The sequence below is a fragment of the Orycteropus afer genome, unplaced genomic scaffold, assembly GCF_000298275.1.
Source record: "Orycteropus afer afer isolate SDZICR_OR568_19922 unplaced genomic scaffold, OryAfe1.0 scaffold00254, whole genome shotgun sequence".
In the NCBI taxonomy this organism is placed as follows: Eukaryota; Metazoa; Chordata; class Mammalia; order Tubulidentata; family Orycteropodidae; genus Orycteropus; species Orycteropus afer.
Genome location: NW_006921841.1, coordinates 2,837,114 through 2,854,295, shown reverse-complemented (window position 1 = coordinate 2,854,295; position 17,182 = coordinate 2,837,114). Strand labels below are relative to the sequence as shown.

Genomic DNA, 17,182 nt, shown 5'->3' with positions numbered 1-17,182 from the left:
TTTTCCTAGATTCATATTTCATACATTCCATGTTCCAATTATTAATGGATGTTTGCAGCTGTTTCTCTTCAACTTGAGTCATGCCATGTCAGCAGATGGAGGTCTCAAAAGCAAACTGATGAAAAAGTAACATAGTCTTTGACTTGGATTCCACATTTATTTACTCTATTAGTATTTTTTGTTGAGCTCCTTTGTTCTGTAATTGCCTTGGATTCTAGGAAGGTGGCAAATAATACAGGCATGGTTCCTGCTCTTAGGGCTTAAACGGTAATGAGACAATGAAATAGTTACACAAAAGAGGCACAGTAAGTAGTGAAAATTTATAATAGGGGGTGGGTAGAATCTGGCATGCTGGGGAAGAATGCCTTCAGGCCATGATATTTAAGCTAAGGTCTAGAGGATAGCAGGAGCAGCTAAACCAAAATGGAAGTGAAATGCTTCCTTTCTCATCTTTAGCAACTGGAAAGATGGAGTTGTGGTCAACTGAGATGGAGGGAGGGAGTATGGAAAAGTTTTGGCAATAAGACTGGGAGGTCAGCTTTGCACAGTTTGAGATGTCTCTTCAATATTTCAATGGAGATACTGAGAAAACAGCTGAATGAGTTTGGCGTTAATGAGAGAGGCCTGCACTGGAGGTAGAAATTTTGGAGCCATGCAGGATACAAGTGACATTTAAACTCATGAGACTGGGTAAGATCACCAAGAAAGTACAGATAGACAGCAGGAATAAGGAATGGAGCCCTGTGGTTCTCTGATGTTCAGAAGTGAGAAAGAAAAGAGCAAAGGTGTTTGAAGAGGAGGAGCCAATGAGGTAGGAAGAAAATGTTCCCTCACGTTACAATTTGGAATAATTCATGAAAATTTCACTAAAAAATGTATTTACTCTTGTTTTACTCTGACAGTCAAAAAAGGTAGTGATCACCAAAAATTAAGTTACAGATCTGTGATCTTCATTTATCAGTCATTGAAGGAATTTAGAAATTAAAAGTTTTGGGTTCACCTTGATATTAAGGAATACATGAATCTGAACAGAATGCATTTTATCTGTGAGGCTATATATAACTTTTTTGGATTGTATTTCTGTATATAAAATAATATATAGTTTATAAAAATGGTTTGCAGGATCAGCAATAAAAGGTTACTGGCCAATTACTAAGAAATACAGATTTACTACTGTGAATACTAGTTTTGTGGTAAGGAGACAAAAGCTACTAAAAATAAATTAGAATAAATGTGAACACTGTTTTCAAGTTAAATTGGAAACTTTACCAAATTTTAATCACGCATCTTTATTGATAAAATAGGCTCTTGTGTGTTACATACTCCCAGACATAAATTTAAGCTTTTGTTTAAAACAAACAAAAGGTATGGGATGGAAAACTGTTGCTTCACAACAAAGTAAATGTCTTTAAAACACTAAGACTTTAAAAATTATATCCAAGCAAGAAAACCAAGAATAAATTAACCCTACTTGCTAGTTTACAAAAATAATTATCAAGTAATGTTTTATAATAGAGCTGCCTCAATGAATTGCCTCAGATTTAATCTCAACTGTGTAGCTTATTTTCTTTCTTAATTTTTACTTGGGATACAAACTATTTGAATGAACTGCAATCAAATTAAGGGATGTTTTGCCAAAAGCCAATAGAAAAGTTTGAAAATAAAAACTGTAACTTACTTATAAAATATTAATTAAAGCCTCTGGATGACAAAAGAAATCAATGTTTGCATCATTAGCCTTTTTTCTACTCAATCAGCCCTGTTATCCCTGTCCCCCTAAACTTAAGATAGAAAAATTCTGAAGTGAAAAGTAGCTTTGAATATTAGCAATATATGAACTTATACATAAAAATAATGTGAAGGAATATTTCTTTAATGAATTATATATTCAAAGGTAGAATTGTCTATTTGTGCTAATTTTAATATATATTTAATATAAACGAATATATTTAAGCTTATTTGACATTCTCCTATAATCACAAAATAAGAAAACTTTTATGTTTCAACTGATGTTAAAAGCACATTTCTGTACTGGTAGCCTTACAAAAATTTATATACTGGGTATTTCATATTTTGTAAAAAAAAAAAAAAAAAATACTTTTACACCCCCCATCCCTTTTGACTAAAAGACTAAGAAAAGTCTTACAGGTTATGAGGGCCAAACATTTTTTTGAAATTAAAGCTTTTTATTGTTAGTATTTCTTAAGAGAGTAATTTCTTAAAAAAAGAGTAATGGCCAGAATTCTCAATTTACTTTGAAATTACCATACTTAATGGGCTATATCAAACATTTCAATTCTGTAAGCTATATGATCTACATAATAGCCTTAAAAATCAACCAGAGAAGAGAAAAATCTCATCGTCATTACTGACTTAGAACCAAAACCTTTTTCTTTCAAAGTAGTTTAACCTACTAAATACATCTCTTAAAAGATCTTTCTTAGAAAGTAGTAGTCCTTCTCTTTCATTCCTGAAAATATTTTATACACTTAAGCAAGTTATGGAAAATTGTTAGTCAAGTATCAATTACGGTAAATTAGCTAACATTAAAGCACTTTTTGTTTATGGTGAGAATAAAACATTCTTAAAGGCTTTTAAACAATTTTCTCTGACAACAATTTAAATTAATGGGAAAGTGGACAGGCAATCACCAAAGCTAAAGTCTTATAGTACATAAGCCATTTGTTAACTGTGATACCAAACAGGAAAGATAAAACTTAGTATGAGGATTTTCCATTCACAAAGCCATGGCATAAATTTTATTTTTAAAATGGGATAATTCTATAAATTCCAAAATACTTATCAGAAATATTCAACTTTACTCAAGTATCATCCAGAACTAGCCCAGAGTACTGCTCTCTATTGAGGATGTTCAGCAGTCACTATGAAAACCCTTCATCTGTTTATCAATTATAAATGGCTTAATTTCAACCTTTCAATTATGGTTTGAAGTAAAGTCAATCGCCATTTAAATGTGCATTTTTTTGTTGCTGTCTCAAAAATGTCATTGCCAGTGTACTGTACATAGTATGTATACATATGTAAAAAGGGTTGACTGAGACTGATTTTTTGTTACTCAATCCATTCATTTTGTAGACCAGTCCCAGTTACCATTTGGAGCCATATGAAAAGCTCACATATCAAAAGCTCTTCAGCTCTTCCTCAGACTCAGGTCACTATTGGTCACTAACGCTGACAAAGATGTACTTTCTGACGTATCATCTTTCCTAAGGTTCAGAAATGATTCTCGAGTTATTTGAAGGATCTCTCTTAAGCCTTTGTTTTCTTGCTATAAGAAGACAAACAAAAACAAGGATGCAGTTAACAAAGTGGCCATGAGAAAAATGCACACAGATCTTAAGATAATAAAAAGTATGAAGGTGTGACAAAAAGTTCTGTAACTGTTATAAATGTACTAAGCAATACATGCAGTTGACAACTTGAATCCAGAAAACTTTTTTTTAAGGCAGTAGGAGTCATGTGTTAAACTCTTCCATCACTTTAAAGCATTATTTATGTTTGTAATTATTGACAGAACATCAGAAATTATTTTATTTACAATCCATGACAGATAAATTAACATCCAGATTTATACATATATATATATATACATACACACACACACACACACACACACAAAGCCAGTGAATGATACCCTGGGACTAGACCCTATTAGTACTTTCTTTCATTCTATCAGTACTTTTTTTGATTCTATTTCCATGGAATGCAGATAAGCCATTTGGTTTTGCTACTCTCATTGGGTTGGCTGAGTAGATTTTCATTTTTTTAAGAAGCAAAGTAAGTGTCCAAATCTGGCATCGGTAAGCAATTTTGCCTTTATTTTTTCTAGATTAGTTACTCTAGGAAACTGGCAGACATTTAAAAAATAACCTTTCACACTTTCTACCATTCTATCTGTAGTCTCATTTTCTAAGTTTCAGTGGTCACAAAACTATGACCTGGCTTACCAGTGGTCCACGTTTGTAAATTAAGGTTTACTGGTACACAGTCACACCCATTCATTTATTATTGTTTATGCCTGCTTTTTTGTTACACTGGCAAAGCTGAGTAGTTGCAAAAGAGACTGGTTTGCAAAGCCCAAAATATGTACTATCTGGGCCTTTACTGAAAATTTGCCACCCCTAATTAAAAAAATGGGGAAACACTGTATGCTGAGAGAGAAATCATGTCTGTCCCTTTATAATCAATTTTGCCACCATGATTTCAAAATACAGCTTTTAGAGCACAGACATCTATTGATTTAAGTTATTCAGCCATAATTTGTGCTTTTGCTATCACAAAATAAAGAACGTAAGAGACAAAAAGCTTTACATTTCCCAGAAAAATAGGAGTACATAAAGAATATTACTTGTGGATGAAAATTTTTCTCTGCATCATCATGATTTTTAGTGGAATGAACAAATACTTATAAAACTAAAGAAGTATATTCACCTGACAAGATAAAGCAACACAGGATCAAATTAATCAGTTATCTGAATTACTGGTATATTTTAAAGTATTTCTGATCTTAAACTCTTGTACTATCTAAACAGTTTTTCATTATACACGCATATAACCTAGCATCTAGATTAAGAAAAAGAACATTATTAGTATCTCATAGTATATGTATTTTTTAAAATGAGATATATTGTATGGCATAAATCTTTGCGTAGACAGCTTTTATCCATTTTTGCATTTTAAAACTTACTTCAAGTTGAAATATCCGTTCCTGTTCCTTGCAACCCTGCTGCTCATCAATTTCAATGGCTTTCCTCATTACTGCTGCCATTTCAGTTATTTGGTCAACATGCGCTTGTAACTCCTGAAAAAATAGGGGTGGGAGTTGCACATCAGTAAAACATTTTTGGGTCTTTTATAAAAATCTGTATTGCCACTTAAATGTAATAATCTTGCAAGGTACCAAACAGATATTCACGTGAAAGTCAGTTGAACATGAATGTGTTTTGAACTCAGATTTCTGTTGGGATTAGTATTAAGGATAAACATAACAATATAACTAAATGCATAACAAGATTAGTGATTATACTTCACATTCCTTTCATCACAAGTGATCGGGAGGGAAAGATAAAAATTGCTGACACAATCTCTTTTCCTCCCTGAAGTCTTCATGACTTACTATCTTCTCTGTATTATCCATACCTATAAATTAATCTCAATCCAATTTAGACTTTTTCTAGATTACAGTCTTTTTTGAGAGCAGAAATTATATCTTTTTCAAATATGCCTATTATTTAGTGGCTGATACATAATAATACTAAGTAAAATGAACAAAATTATTTTAAGTATTAAAATATTAAATGGCCTTCTTTGTATACAGTTCAAAATATAGTTCCAGAATACTATAAACATCCACATTTCTTTGATGCATGTAGCACAAATGTCTTCCAGTATCATTCCCTCATTCTTTTTATCACACCTACAATGTGCCAGGCAACTAAGTCTGTTAATATATGTTCCCAAGGAACTTAAGGTCTAGTGAAAGAGACAAAGTTTAAAATCAACAGAACTTGAGAATAATTACTATTTTTCCCAATAAACAACTTCTACATACCATTATTCAGTGGCATTCAAGGGATACAAGCCAAAACTCCAATATAAAAATCAAAAGCTCCCAAAATAAACATTAAGTCTCTTAAATAGTTACCCATACTTTTATTTGTAAAAAGGATTTAAACAGACTCAAAATAACATGAAACTAGTAAACTATGGAAAAAATACTATAATGTGAAAAAATCTGAGTATCTTTAGCAAAGCACCTATTTTGTATCTTCTTAACCAACAAAAAGGGGCTCTGGTGGTGTACTCGTTAAGGCATTTGGCTGCTAACGAAAAGGTCGGTGGTTCAAACCCACCAGCCACTCCATGGAAGAAAGATGAGGCAGTCTGCTTCCATAACGCTTCAGAACCTTTGAAACCCAATGGCAATCACTGTGAGTTGAAATTGACTTGATGGCAGTTGAGTGTGGTTTTTTGGTTTGTTGGTATAGTGGTTAAAGCATTCAGCTGCTAACTAAAAGGTCACTGGTTTGAACTCATCAGCTGCTATGTGTGAGAACCATGAGGCTCCCTTAAAGATTTACAGCCTTGGAAACCCTATGGGGGCAGTTCTACTCTGTCCTATAGGGTTCCTAGGTATTAGAATCAGCTTGATGGCAGTGGGTTTGGTTTTTGTAACCAACAAAAATGTAAGTCTTTAGGCTAGTATTATTTTATGTTCAAACTACGCAATGCAAGTATACAGGAAAAGGGAACAATAAAGCACTTACTGTGCAATGTCTAATGCACAGTAGTGGTGGTATTTAAATTTAACTGAAATCAAATACCACTGTTCAAAATTAAAAATGTAAGCCTTCAGTTGCACTACCCACACTGCAAGTGCATAAGAGCTACATGTGGCCAGTGGCTTCCACACTGAACAGCACAGATACAGAATATATCTATTACTGCAGAAAGTTCTGTTGGACAGCCTAGATTAGATTATGATAGCAAGAACTGTATTCAAGACACTTGTCACACTATGCAATGGTTAAAAAAATATCATTAAAATAGTTCTCACTTCAAAGGAAGCCTAATTTTAAAAGTAATTTAAAAAAAAAAAATGCAGCAGCAAATTGAATTAGGGTAATGAGTAAAAATCTTGAATACCAACAGCTTTCTCAATTTAACCTGAGGCACTGACCAAGGTTAAAAGACTACATAGGAAGCAAATAATTCTTTGCCTTCAAAATGGAGGAAAACAAGATACCACTAATTTTTTCAGGACAAAATCATAATAAGCAGTACAAAAACTAAAAACAAACTAAAAAAGACCATGCCAATTACAGTAACCTCTTTAGACAAGTATCACAGATCTTTTAACGGGCACAAGAGGCTAAGACCTGTGCTTTAGAAACTAAGGTAAAGAAAGGCAAGAAGTGTCAGCAGCAAAATCTATGAACTGTCTTAAAATGAACTGTCTTTCATATTTAACTTTGTCTAGGTTTACTTCTACTTTATGTAATAAAGACCTGTTATACCTGAGGAAAAAAAAATGAAGAAACAATGGAAAGACCACTACTAAATCATATAATCTAAACAAAGGCATTTTAAGTTTATTTGTGAACTCATTAAACTAAGGGACTACAAACTATTAAAAATCTGAATTAAAATATTTAATAGTTTGGCCAAAATTTTTATAAAATCAGACTAAAATTACTGCCAAGAATATACTTTAGTGTCTCAGAAAGAGAATGACTATTTGTTTAAATTTTCAACATTGCTAGAATTTCACAGCAACAGCCAACAAGAACAAATAAAATGCTGGGCTAAAACAACATTTAAAACCTGCAGTTTATCTAACAGACTGTGCATGATATAATAAATAGAGTATTAACTGACAGATTTAAAGTTTCTACACGAAATATTTTTGCTTGGTTTTCACAAAACAGTTTACTTATTCCCTAATCTAACCTGGGGAAGGAAATTCAGTGTAAAAGGACTTTGTTAAAATGGATCCCCCCTTCCATCCACACCCCAAAAGTTGACTGTTTTATTTTGTGTACATTCTGATTTGCTTCCAAGTGCCTCCTCTCCAGTCCATGTTGAGGTGCTTCAAGGATGTGTCGAGATGCATCAAGGAAGAATCCTTCGGAGATGTTACGATGTACCATGTCAATCTGTAGTATAGAGTCATTATAATGTTAATACGGATATTATCCGTAATTAAAAAACTGAATTGAGTGTTAGTTCATGCGTGTTAGCCAATTGTATGAAATGTTTGTTTTTTCAACATTTCCAAAAAGGCATCTGTTAAAAAATAGTGTAAAGATGAGGATTTGGCAGATACTAAGGTTTTCTGAAACATTCTACTGATTTTTAATGTGTGCTAAAAAACTTCAAGGTGAGGGGAAAATTCTGTATTACTGGAGTCTCCAACGGGTCTCTTATTCCAAAATGCTGCTATGTATAATTATGTTTACTACCTCTAAACATGTTTAAAAATTATTTTAATTTATGTTCAGGCATATAAGAGCACTAGTTCCTAAACACATTCTGGAATATCATACTTCTATGCCTTTATCATACAAATTTATCTTCTCAACCACTTCCCTACTGGCCCCACAATAATTCATTTAAAGTTGGATTTAAATGCCTTTTCTTTTCTGACACTTTCTCAGATTCACCCCATGAGAAGTAATCTTGCTTCCCCCATTCCAGTAACAAAATTCCTATCTCTATTTTAGAATTCATCACATCCTAACTTATATTAGACAGTTATATTTGTCTCTGTATCTTGCATTACACTGTAAGCTTCTATGGCAGAGTAATGCAACTTTTTTATCCATTCATCTAATTATTACCAAAACAACTAACTCATAATGTTTAATTGAGGCAAAGTGTCTCCTTTTTGGGAAAAATCAAAATCACAAACATTAATATGTATTAGTTAGAATTAATAACAAGTAACTGAATAGTCATTTTATGGAAGGCAAGGATCAGCACTTAGATGAAGAATTCAATCTACATAGTGGGGAGAGATGGTTTATAACTATTTCAGAAAATGTACAACTTTGCTAGTTAATAAAACAGCTCTGGTGAACATTAAAATCTATAACGTGTTTTATAAAACATTTGCTGATGTCAAGCTGCTGCTGGATAGCGCCAGCAAGCAATAGTATCTAAGTTGTTTTTTTTTTTTAGACCAGGGTATTCTCTTTATACCTTATTATTTTTTTTTGCCTTTAGGTTCTTAAATGTAAGCATTTTTTATACATTCTCATTATTACATTTATGTTACTAATAAGTCTTTTGTACCTTTGAAAAGTACTCAATTATAAATTTAAACTTAAATGCTTTTACAATGATACATTTTATGTTCAAAAGTTTTGCCACTTAAATAACAAAATTTCCTTTTGGTGAAGTACTGAATAGCATAATTGTACACTATTAAATCCCTATCTATTATTTTACTAGTTTACACAAAATTTGCCTATTACTAAGTTTCATAATACGGAAAGTCATACAAAGAGCTATTTGATTTACTAGGTATTTAATTGTAATAGAATTAATAATTAATTTAAAAACACTTACTGGCACCATGATGGAAGAAATATTTTAAAGAATCTGGAATGTATTTGGATAATCAAGAAAGATAACAATATGCCTTATATGAATCATTATTTCTTAAACAGTATTAAAGTTATTAATAGTTCACTCATCACTGTCCAATACAGGTAATGACCTAGTTACCATCACAATCTTTTTTGATTATTTTTATTATACAACAGCAGTTAAAATTTAATTTAAAAGAAAACATAAATGGGAAAGGATTATTTTATGTCTACCCAGCAATTGTCAGCAAACACCAGGACATAGAGGAAAGGAACAGACACAGGGATGACAACCAGTAAGAGCTACAGCAGGAAAACCATTAATTTTTAACCCCTTTAGTGCAGTCTAAAATGATATTAATTGGTATTCGATGGAGGCAGAGGGGGAAAAATTTTAACATCCTGGTTCTTTTTCTTCTCCCCAACTCCATGATTTTTCCATTATAAACAGAATCATTTATAGTTTGGATGAATTAGCCTCATTCAGAAAACAATCTTAAAAAAATATCATTTAGATGCTTTCAGAGGTTTTCAGTATCTTAATTTTTTTTTTGCAAGAGATGCTAAAACATATTTATTATAAGAAATATTTCTTAAAAGTAGATAATACACAAAAACAATTTTGAATTGAACAGACTTACCTATATTTCCCAAATAAAATTCATGTTTGAATATATATGACAACTACTAGAGAAAAATGGTAGTTAGAAGAATAAGTAAATTAGAAAAAAGATGTATCACAATAAAAACTGAAGAAAGTAAGGAAAAGCAGAAAAAGATCAATTAAAAATGTACAGTATTCAACAGCATATTAAAATGGTGGTATTAGACAACTGATTTAAAAAAAAAAAAATCCGAACATAAGTTAACCAATCGTCCCTCACTTTCATTTTAAGTTATATTCATAGAATGAACTACCTTGGAATGCTGCTCTTTTAGCTTCATTATTATACCTGGATCATCTTTTTTGCTTGCCATCAACAGTCTAAACATTTGTTCTCGATATTTGCTCATTATAAGTTCCAAGGCAGACTGATGTTCTTCCAGGGATGTACGTAATTCTATGAAAAATAATAGTATCAAACTTACGTTAAAGGTACACAAATACTCTCTTCCAAATTGAATTTATTATAAAAGCAACTTATAAATAGGGTATTTGTAAAAACATGGTACAAAAACCTAGCCATATAAAGGATACCAAATCATATACCTTATTAGTTTTTTAAATGACTATTTTGTTTTTTCAGAATCATTTCAACAAACATTTACTGAACAGTAATGAAATATCATACAATGTTGTTTTAGGAATACCAGAAGGCCATGGAGCTCAGAGTCTAGTGAAAAAAAAAAAGAATTCTATATAATTATAGATAACTGTAATACAATGTGTAAATACAGAGCACATATATAAGAGAAATCTGTGGGGAGAAATTGGTGAAACTTTAGAGTATAATGAGATGACTTTCCAAGTAGGAAGGAATAAAAAAGCACTGTGTGCTTAGGAGCTAGTTTGGGATGTCAAAAACAAAGAGTTCTTAGAGACAAGGGCTAAAGGAGGAAAAAGAAAGGAAGGCTGGAAATCAACATTGAATAGCTTTGTATAAGGATACAATGACTGTTCTTAGGCATTAAGAATATCTTGATCAGATTTATTTTTGAAAAATCAATCTGATGCTTGTGTTGAAGACAGGTTATTGTTGTTAGGTGCCACTGAGTCGGTTCCAACTCATAGCGACTCTGTGTACAACAGAACGAAACACTTCCTGGTCTTGGCCCAGCCTCATGATCCTTGCCACACCTGAGCCCACTATTGCAGCCACTGTGTCAATCCATGTTGTTGAGGGTCTTCCCCTCTTTCATTGACCCTCTACTTTACCGGGCATGATGCCCTTCTCCAAGGAATGGTCCCTTCTGACAACATGACCAAAGTAGGTCAGACGAAGTCTGGCCATTTTCGCTTCCAAGAAGCATTCCAGCTGTACTTCTTCCAGGGCAGATTTATTAGTTCTTTTGGCTGTCCATGGCACTTTCAGAATTCTACACCAATACCACAACTCAAAAGCATCAACTCTTCTTCGGTCTTCCTTGTTCACTGTTTAGCTCTCACAAGCATATGAGGTGACTGAAAATACCATGGCTTGGGTTAGAGGTGCACCTTAGTCTGCAAGGAGACATCTTTGCTCTTCAACACTTTAAAGAGGTCTGTTGCAGCAGACTTGCCCAGTGCTATATGTCATCTGATGTCTTGACTGCTGCTTCCACTGGTGTTGATTATGGAACCAAGTAATATGAAATCTTTAACAACTTCAATCTTTTACCATTTATTGTGATGCAGCTTATTGATCCAATTGTGAGCATTTTTGTTTTATGTTGAAATGTATTTCATACTGCAGACTGTAGTCTTTAATCTTCATCAGTAAGTGCTTCAAGTCATCCTCACTTTCAGCAAAGTTGTGTTGTCTGCGTATCACAGGTTGTTAATGAGTCTTCCTTTAATCCTGATGCCACAGTCTTCTTCATATAGTCCAGCTTCCTGGATTATCTGTTCGGCACACAGATTGAATTAGTATGGTGAAAGAAGGATACAACCCTGATGCACTCCTTCCTTATTTTAATTCATGCAGCGTCCCTTTGTTCCGTTTGAACGACAGCCTTCTGGTCTATGTTCATGTTCCTGATGATCACAATCAAGTGTTCTGGAATTTCCATTCTTGTCAATATTATCCATAATTTGTTATGTTCCACACAATTGAATGCTTTCGCATAGTCAGTAAAACACAAGTAAACATCTTCCTGGTATTCTTTGCTTTCAGCCAAAATCCATCTGTTATCAGCAATGATATCCCTCATTCTACATCCTCTTCTGAATCCAGCTTGTATTTCTGGAAGTTCTCTCTCAGAATACTACTGCAACTGTTTTTGAATTGTCTTCAGCAAGATTTTACTTGCATGTGATATTAATGATACTGTTCAATAATTTCCACATTCTGTAGGATCACCTTTCTTTGCAATGTATACAAATATGGATCTTTTCCAGTCAGTTGGTCAAGTAGCTGTCTTCTAAATTTTTGGTATCCATTTGTTGAAACATCTCAATGGGTATTCCATCAATTCCGGGAGCCTTGTTCTTTGCCAATTCTTCCAGTGCAGCTTCAATTACTTCCTTCAGTACCATTGGTTCTTGATTATATGCCACTTCCTGAAATGGATGAACATCAACCAGATCTTTTTGATACAGTGACTCTGTATATTCCTTCCATCCTCTTTTATGTTTCCTGCATCATTCAATATTTTGCCCATAGCACTTTTCAACATGGCAACTCGAGGCTTGATTTTTTTCTTCAGTTCTTTCAGCTTGAGAAATGCCAAGAATGTTCTTCCCTTCTGGTTTTTTAACTCCAGGCCTTTGCACATCTCATTATAATGACTGACTCTGTCTTCTCTTGTTGCTCTTTGAAATCTTCTGTTCAACTCTTTTATATTGTCATTTCTTCCATTTGCTTTAGCTACTGTATGTTTAAGGGCAAGTTTCAGAGTCTCTCTTGACATCCGTTTTGGTCTTTTCTTCTTTTCCTGTCTTTTTAATGACCTTTTGCTTTCTTCAGGGATGACGTTCTTGATGTCATCCCACAACTCCTCTGGTTTTTGGTCATTGGTGTTCAATGCATCAAATCTATTCTTTAGATGGTCTCTAAATTCAGGAGGGATATAATCATGGTCATATTTTGGTTTTCGTGGACTTGTTTTCTAACTACCAGTGATTCTTCTTTGGTACAAATTTTTGCATTCCAATCACTAGTGATAATCAACATATCTTGATTGCATGTTTGAGCAATTTCAGACTGCAGAAGTTGGTAAAAATCTTCAAATTCCTCATCTTTGGCTTTGGTGGTTGGTATGTAAATTTCAATAATAGCAGTATTTAACTGGTCTTCCTTATAGGCATGTGGTATTATGCTATCACTGACAGGAATGTACTTCAGGATAGATCTTGAAACATTCTTTGTGATGATGAATGCCATGTAATTCCTCTTCAATTTGTCATTCCCAGTGTAGATCACATGGTTGTCTGATTCAAAATGGCCCAAACCAGTCCATTTCAGCTCACTAATGCCTAGGATACTGATCTTTATGCATTCCATTTCATTTTTGACAACTTCCAGTTTTCCTAGAGTCATACTTTTGTACATTCCATGTTCTGATTATTAATTAGTAATGGTTGTTTCTACCACTCGTCTGTCAGTTTGTTGTACTGTGGTGGCTTGTGTGTTGATGTGAGGCTGGAGGCTGTGCTATCAGTATTTCAAATACCAGCAGGGTCACCCATGGTGGACAGGTTTCAGTGGAGCTTCCAGACCAAGACAGACTCGCAAGAAGGAAGGAGCCATCCACTTCTCAAAGAATTGGCCAATGAAAATCTCATGAATAGCAGTGAAACACTGTCTGATATATTACTGGAAAACTTTATGAATAGCCATGAAGATGGGTTAGAGAGAGAAAAGAGACTGGAATCAGGGAGAAAAGTTAGGAATGCCCAGGCAAGACAATATAAACATTTAAGCTGGGGGAAAAGCAGTGGGAATGGAGGATAAACTTATTTCATAGAGAACAACAATAGGACAAAATGGATATTGAGGATGAGAATCCAAGATGACATCAAGTAAGACAGAAAAAACAACAAAAGACAGGCATTGATATGTAGGACAAAATAAAGAGCAATAAATATGACTTAGGCATATGGACTAGAAATAGGATTAATATCAAAAGTAACTTTTGAGTGCTAGCTCTTTTTCCATTTTAAAAAATATCAACTGGCCTAAACATAGGCTGATTCCAAATATATAGTGAGTTTCATTTTATATTTAAAAAAAGAAATCTATTTCATATGAATAGTATAATAGCTGATTAGAGTTCTAGTTTGATTTACTACAAATAGTGATTGTATATCTTGCCTTTGTTCTCTTGCTGCAATTCTCTGATCTGTCTATTTTCTTGCTGGATTCCCATAACTAATGTGGACCGTGGTCGATGTCTTGCAACTTCATTAAGTTCTTGAATTTCTTCCTGGTACTAATGAAAGGATTACAAAAGAACATTTTGGGAATGAAGATGTTAAATCAGGCCCCCCCCCCAAAAAAAAACATTGGGGGGAGAAAATATTTGCAAATTATGTATTTGATAAAGTTGTAGCATCTAGAATATATAAAGAACTCATAACTTAACAATAGAAAGACAAATAAACCCAATTAGAAAATGGGAAAAGCATGGGAACAGAAATTTGTTCAAAGAAGATACATAAATGGTCAGTAAACACATGAAAAGACACTCATCATTAGTCATTAGGAAAATGCAAATCAATGCAACAATGAGATTCTAGTCAATAACCACTTTGTTGTTGTTATGTGCCGTCGAGTCAGCCCTGACTCATAGCGACCCCTCCTTGGGTTTCCGAGGCAGTATCACTACGGAAGTAGGATTGCCCAACCTTCCTTCCAAGGAGTGGCTGATGGGTTTGAACCGCCAGCCATCTGGTGAGCAGTCAAGTGCCTCAGCCACTATGCTACCAGAGCTCCCTAATAACCACTAGGATAGCTATAACAAAAAGACAGTAACCATTGTCGGCAACCTTGTAGAGAAATTGGAATCATTATACACTGCTGATGGGAATGGATATAGCTGGGATGGAAAATAGTTTGGCAGCTCCTCAAAAAGTTATATACGGAGTTACCATATAACCCCACGATTTCACTCCTAGGTATATATACCCAAGAGAATGTTCTCATAAAACCTTGTACATACATGAATGTTCATAGCATTATTCATAATAGTCAAAAAGTGAAAAAAACTCAAATGTCCATCAATTGATGAACGGATAAACAAAATGTGATATAGCCACAAAATAAAATGTTATTCAGCCATTAAAAAAAAAAAAGAGTATTATCACATGCACAAGCCTTGAAAACGTTGTTGTTGTTATGTGCCATTGAGTATGTTATGTAAAAACACCAGCACAAAAGGTCACACATAATATAATTCCATTCACATGAAATGTCCACAATGGGCAAATCTATAGAAACAGAAAATTAGCAGTTGCCGGAGATTGTGGTAAGTGGGAAATAGGTAGAGACTGCTAATGGATCCAGGGTTTTTTTGGGGTAGGGGAAGATAAAAATGTTCTAGAATAAGACAGTGGTTATGGCTGTACTATCTTGCACATGTACTAAAATCTACTGAATTGTACATTTCAAAAGGGTGACTTTTAAGGTATGTGAATTTTATCTCAATAATTAAAACAAAATTTGCCAAATGCAAACTTATTTAGCTTACTTTTTTCCCCAAGTAAATAGGAATCTAACTTTAAAACTGTACTTCTTTATTTTCCAGGCATTTTAGTGAGCCAGTTAGTAATACATTCATTTTAACATTCCTGGTTCTTAATTTCAGATGGCAAAATCTTTTTTTTCCTAATATCAGCTATACATTAACTAAGATAATTTGAGTCAAGTTAGACAGCTAGAGATTTAGTACAACACAGTTGCAAAACAAAAGAAGTGAACTTCCTCTACTATTTTCAATAGTTTTATTAAAAGCAATATCCCAGGGTGGCTTCCTTTAACAAAATGGATGAGTTTCAATATATTTGGCTATGAACATACATTTCCCTCCATGGATTTCCATCATAATGTCAGCAATTTTATAATTCTCTTAAGGTTGAAAAATTTTATCAGTGGAGGATTTAAAATGCTGGCTAAACTCCATGGCCCACTGGAAGTTGCAAAGCATGACAGTGAGTACACATAGCAAGAAGTGAAGCTTCTTCAGTTGTTTAATTGGAAGAATTAAATAAACAGAAAATAAGTAAGGTTGCAATAATTGTATAAGGTGTAAACCAGATACTTTTTTGCATCATTTTCAAAAACTATTTTTTATTTATTCAACAGCATTACCTGAGTACTTTTATTTAAAAAAAAAATGAAATAATGCCAACACTAATAAAAGGTATGATCTGGCCTTTGATAAATCTATCTAGGGAGCTCTGATGGCATAGTGCCTAAGGCGTTTGACTGCTAACCAGAGGGCTGGTGGTTCAAATCTACCAGCCACTCCTCAGAAGGAAGGTTGGGCAGTCTACTTCCATACTGATATATGTATCTAGATCTAATAAATTCATTTATTTTCTAAATTCAAATGCATATCTGTTTGAAAATAAGTGGTCAAACCTACAGGTTTAAAAAAAAAAATTTACACACACACACACACACACACATATATATATATATATCACCTGAACATAAGAAAATCTTGCCCTAAAGTCAAGTCAAGATACTTTTCAATTTCAGAGAAATTGAAAATATAACTAGATAATAATTAAGCAGTTTATGATTCAAACAATATATAAATATTAATGACTGCTGTTATGAAAGGGAAAATACAAGAAGGAAACTGAAACCTGTTTCATTGCTTCTACTCGCTTGTTGAGAGCTGTAGTTTGCTCGATGAGAGACTCTGCTGCATCATCATGGTCTCTCAATCTTTCAACAAGAGCTTTAGCATCAGCAAGTGCCTTCTCAATTGTGCAACTCATTTCTAAAGGAATACCTATAGTTAAAATAAAAATCAATAGTCAAAACAAAGTCAACATATTGTTCTATTTTAGTTACATGTTAGATATGATTCTTAAACTACATTTGTTACAGTACATAAGGCAATTTCAGAAGCCTTTTGTTTACAGTTACATTAAACAAAGATTCAAAATTATACACTAAATAAAGACGAAAAAAGGAAAGATGAAAAGGAAAGGTTTAAACAGTAGACCCAACAGCTGAAGCAAAGAGGATACTGTCCTGTTTTCAAAAATAGGTTCAAACCCAAATTAGGGTATTTAATTGGAATAAATTAAAATGTAAATTTGCCAATTTGGAAAATAGCCAGTAGGTGACTAGACATTTCCACAGATCTATAAGGAGCAAGCAATCTGGAAATTAAAACGATTTCTGGCTATGCAGATAAAGCCACCAAGATTTGGGAGCTATAGAAAAGAATATTTGTAAGTATGACGACCAAAAGCATAT

At 33.5% G+C, this 17,182-nt stretch overlaps 1 protein-coding gene across 1 annotated transcript; it reads right to left on the bottom strand.

The window, feature by feature from the left end:
• Positions 1–3,151: 3,151 nt before the first annotated feature.
• On the bottom strand, positions 3,152–16,695 carry FGFR1OP2 (FGFR1 oncogene partner 2). Its single transcript, XM_007949782.1, has 6 exons — positions 16,561–16,695; positions 14,063–14,180; positions 10,029–10,171; positions 7,563–7,676; positions 4,709–4,822; positions 3,152–3,289 (listed from the first exon to the last, which is right to left on the bottom strand). The coding sequence occupies exons 1-6, from the start codon at positions 16,693–16,695 to the stop codon at positions 3,152–3,154; spliced, it is 762 nt and encodes a 253-aa protein (XP_007947973.1).
• Positions 16,696–17,182: the final 487 nt, after the last annotated feature.

Excerpts from the sequence above, each read along its gene's own strand:
- FGFR1OP2 (XM_007949782.1), bottom strand. The coding sequence starts at position 16,695 with ATGAGTTGCACAATTGAGAAGGCACTTGCTGATGCTAAAGCTCTTGTT. Across the intron at positions 4,823-7,562 it reads ACTTGGAAGCAAATCAGAAT|GAGTTACAAGCGCATGTTGA; the intron begins GTACACAAAATA and ends CTATTTTTTCAG. Across the intron at positions 3,290-4,708 it reads AACGGATATTTCAACTTGAA|CAAGAAAACAAAGGCTTAAG; the intron begins GTAAGTTTTAAA and ends GTCTTCTTATAG.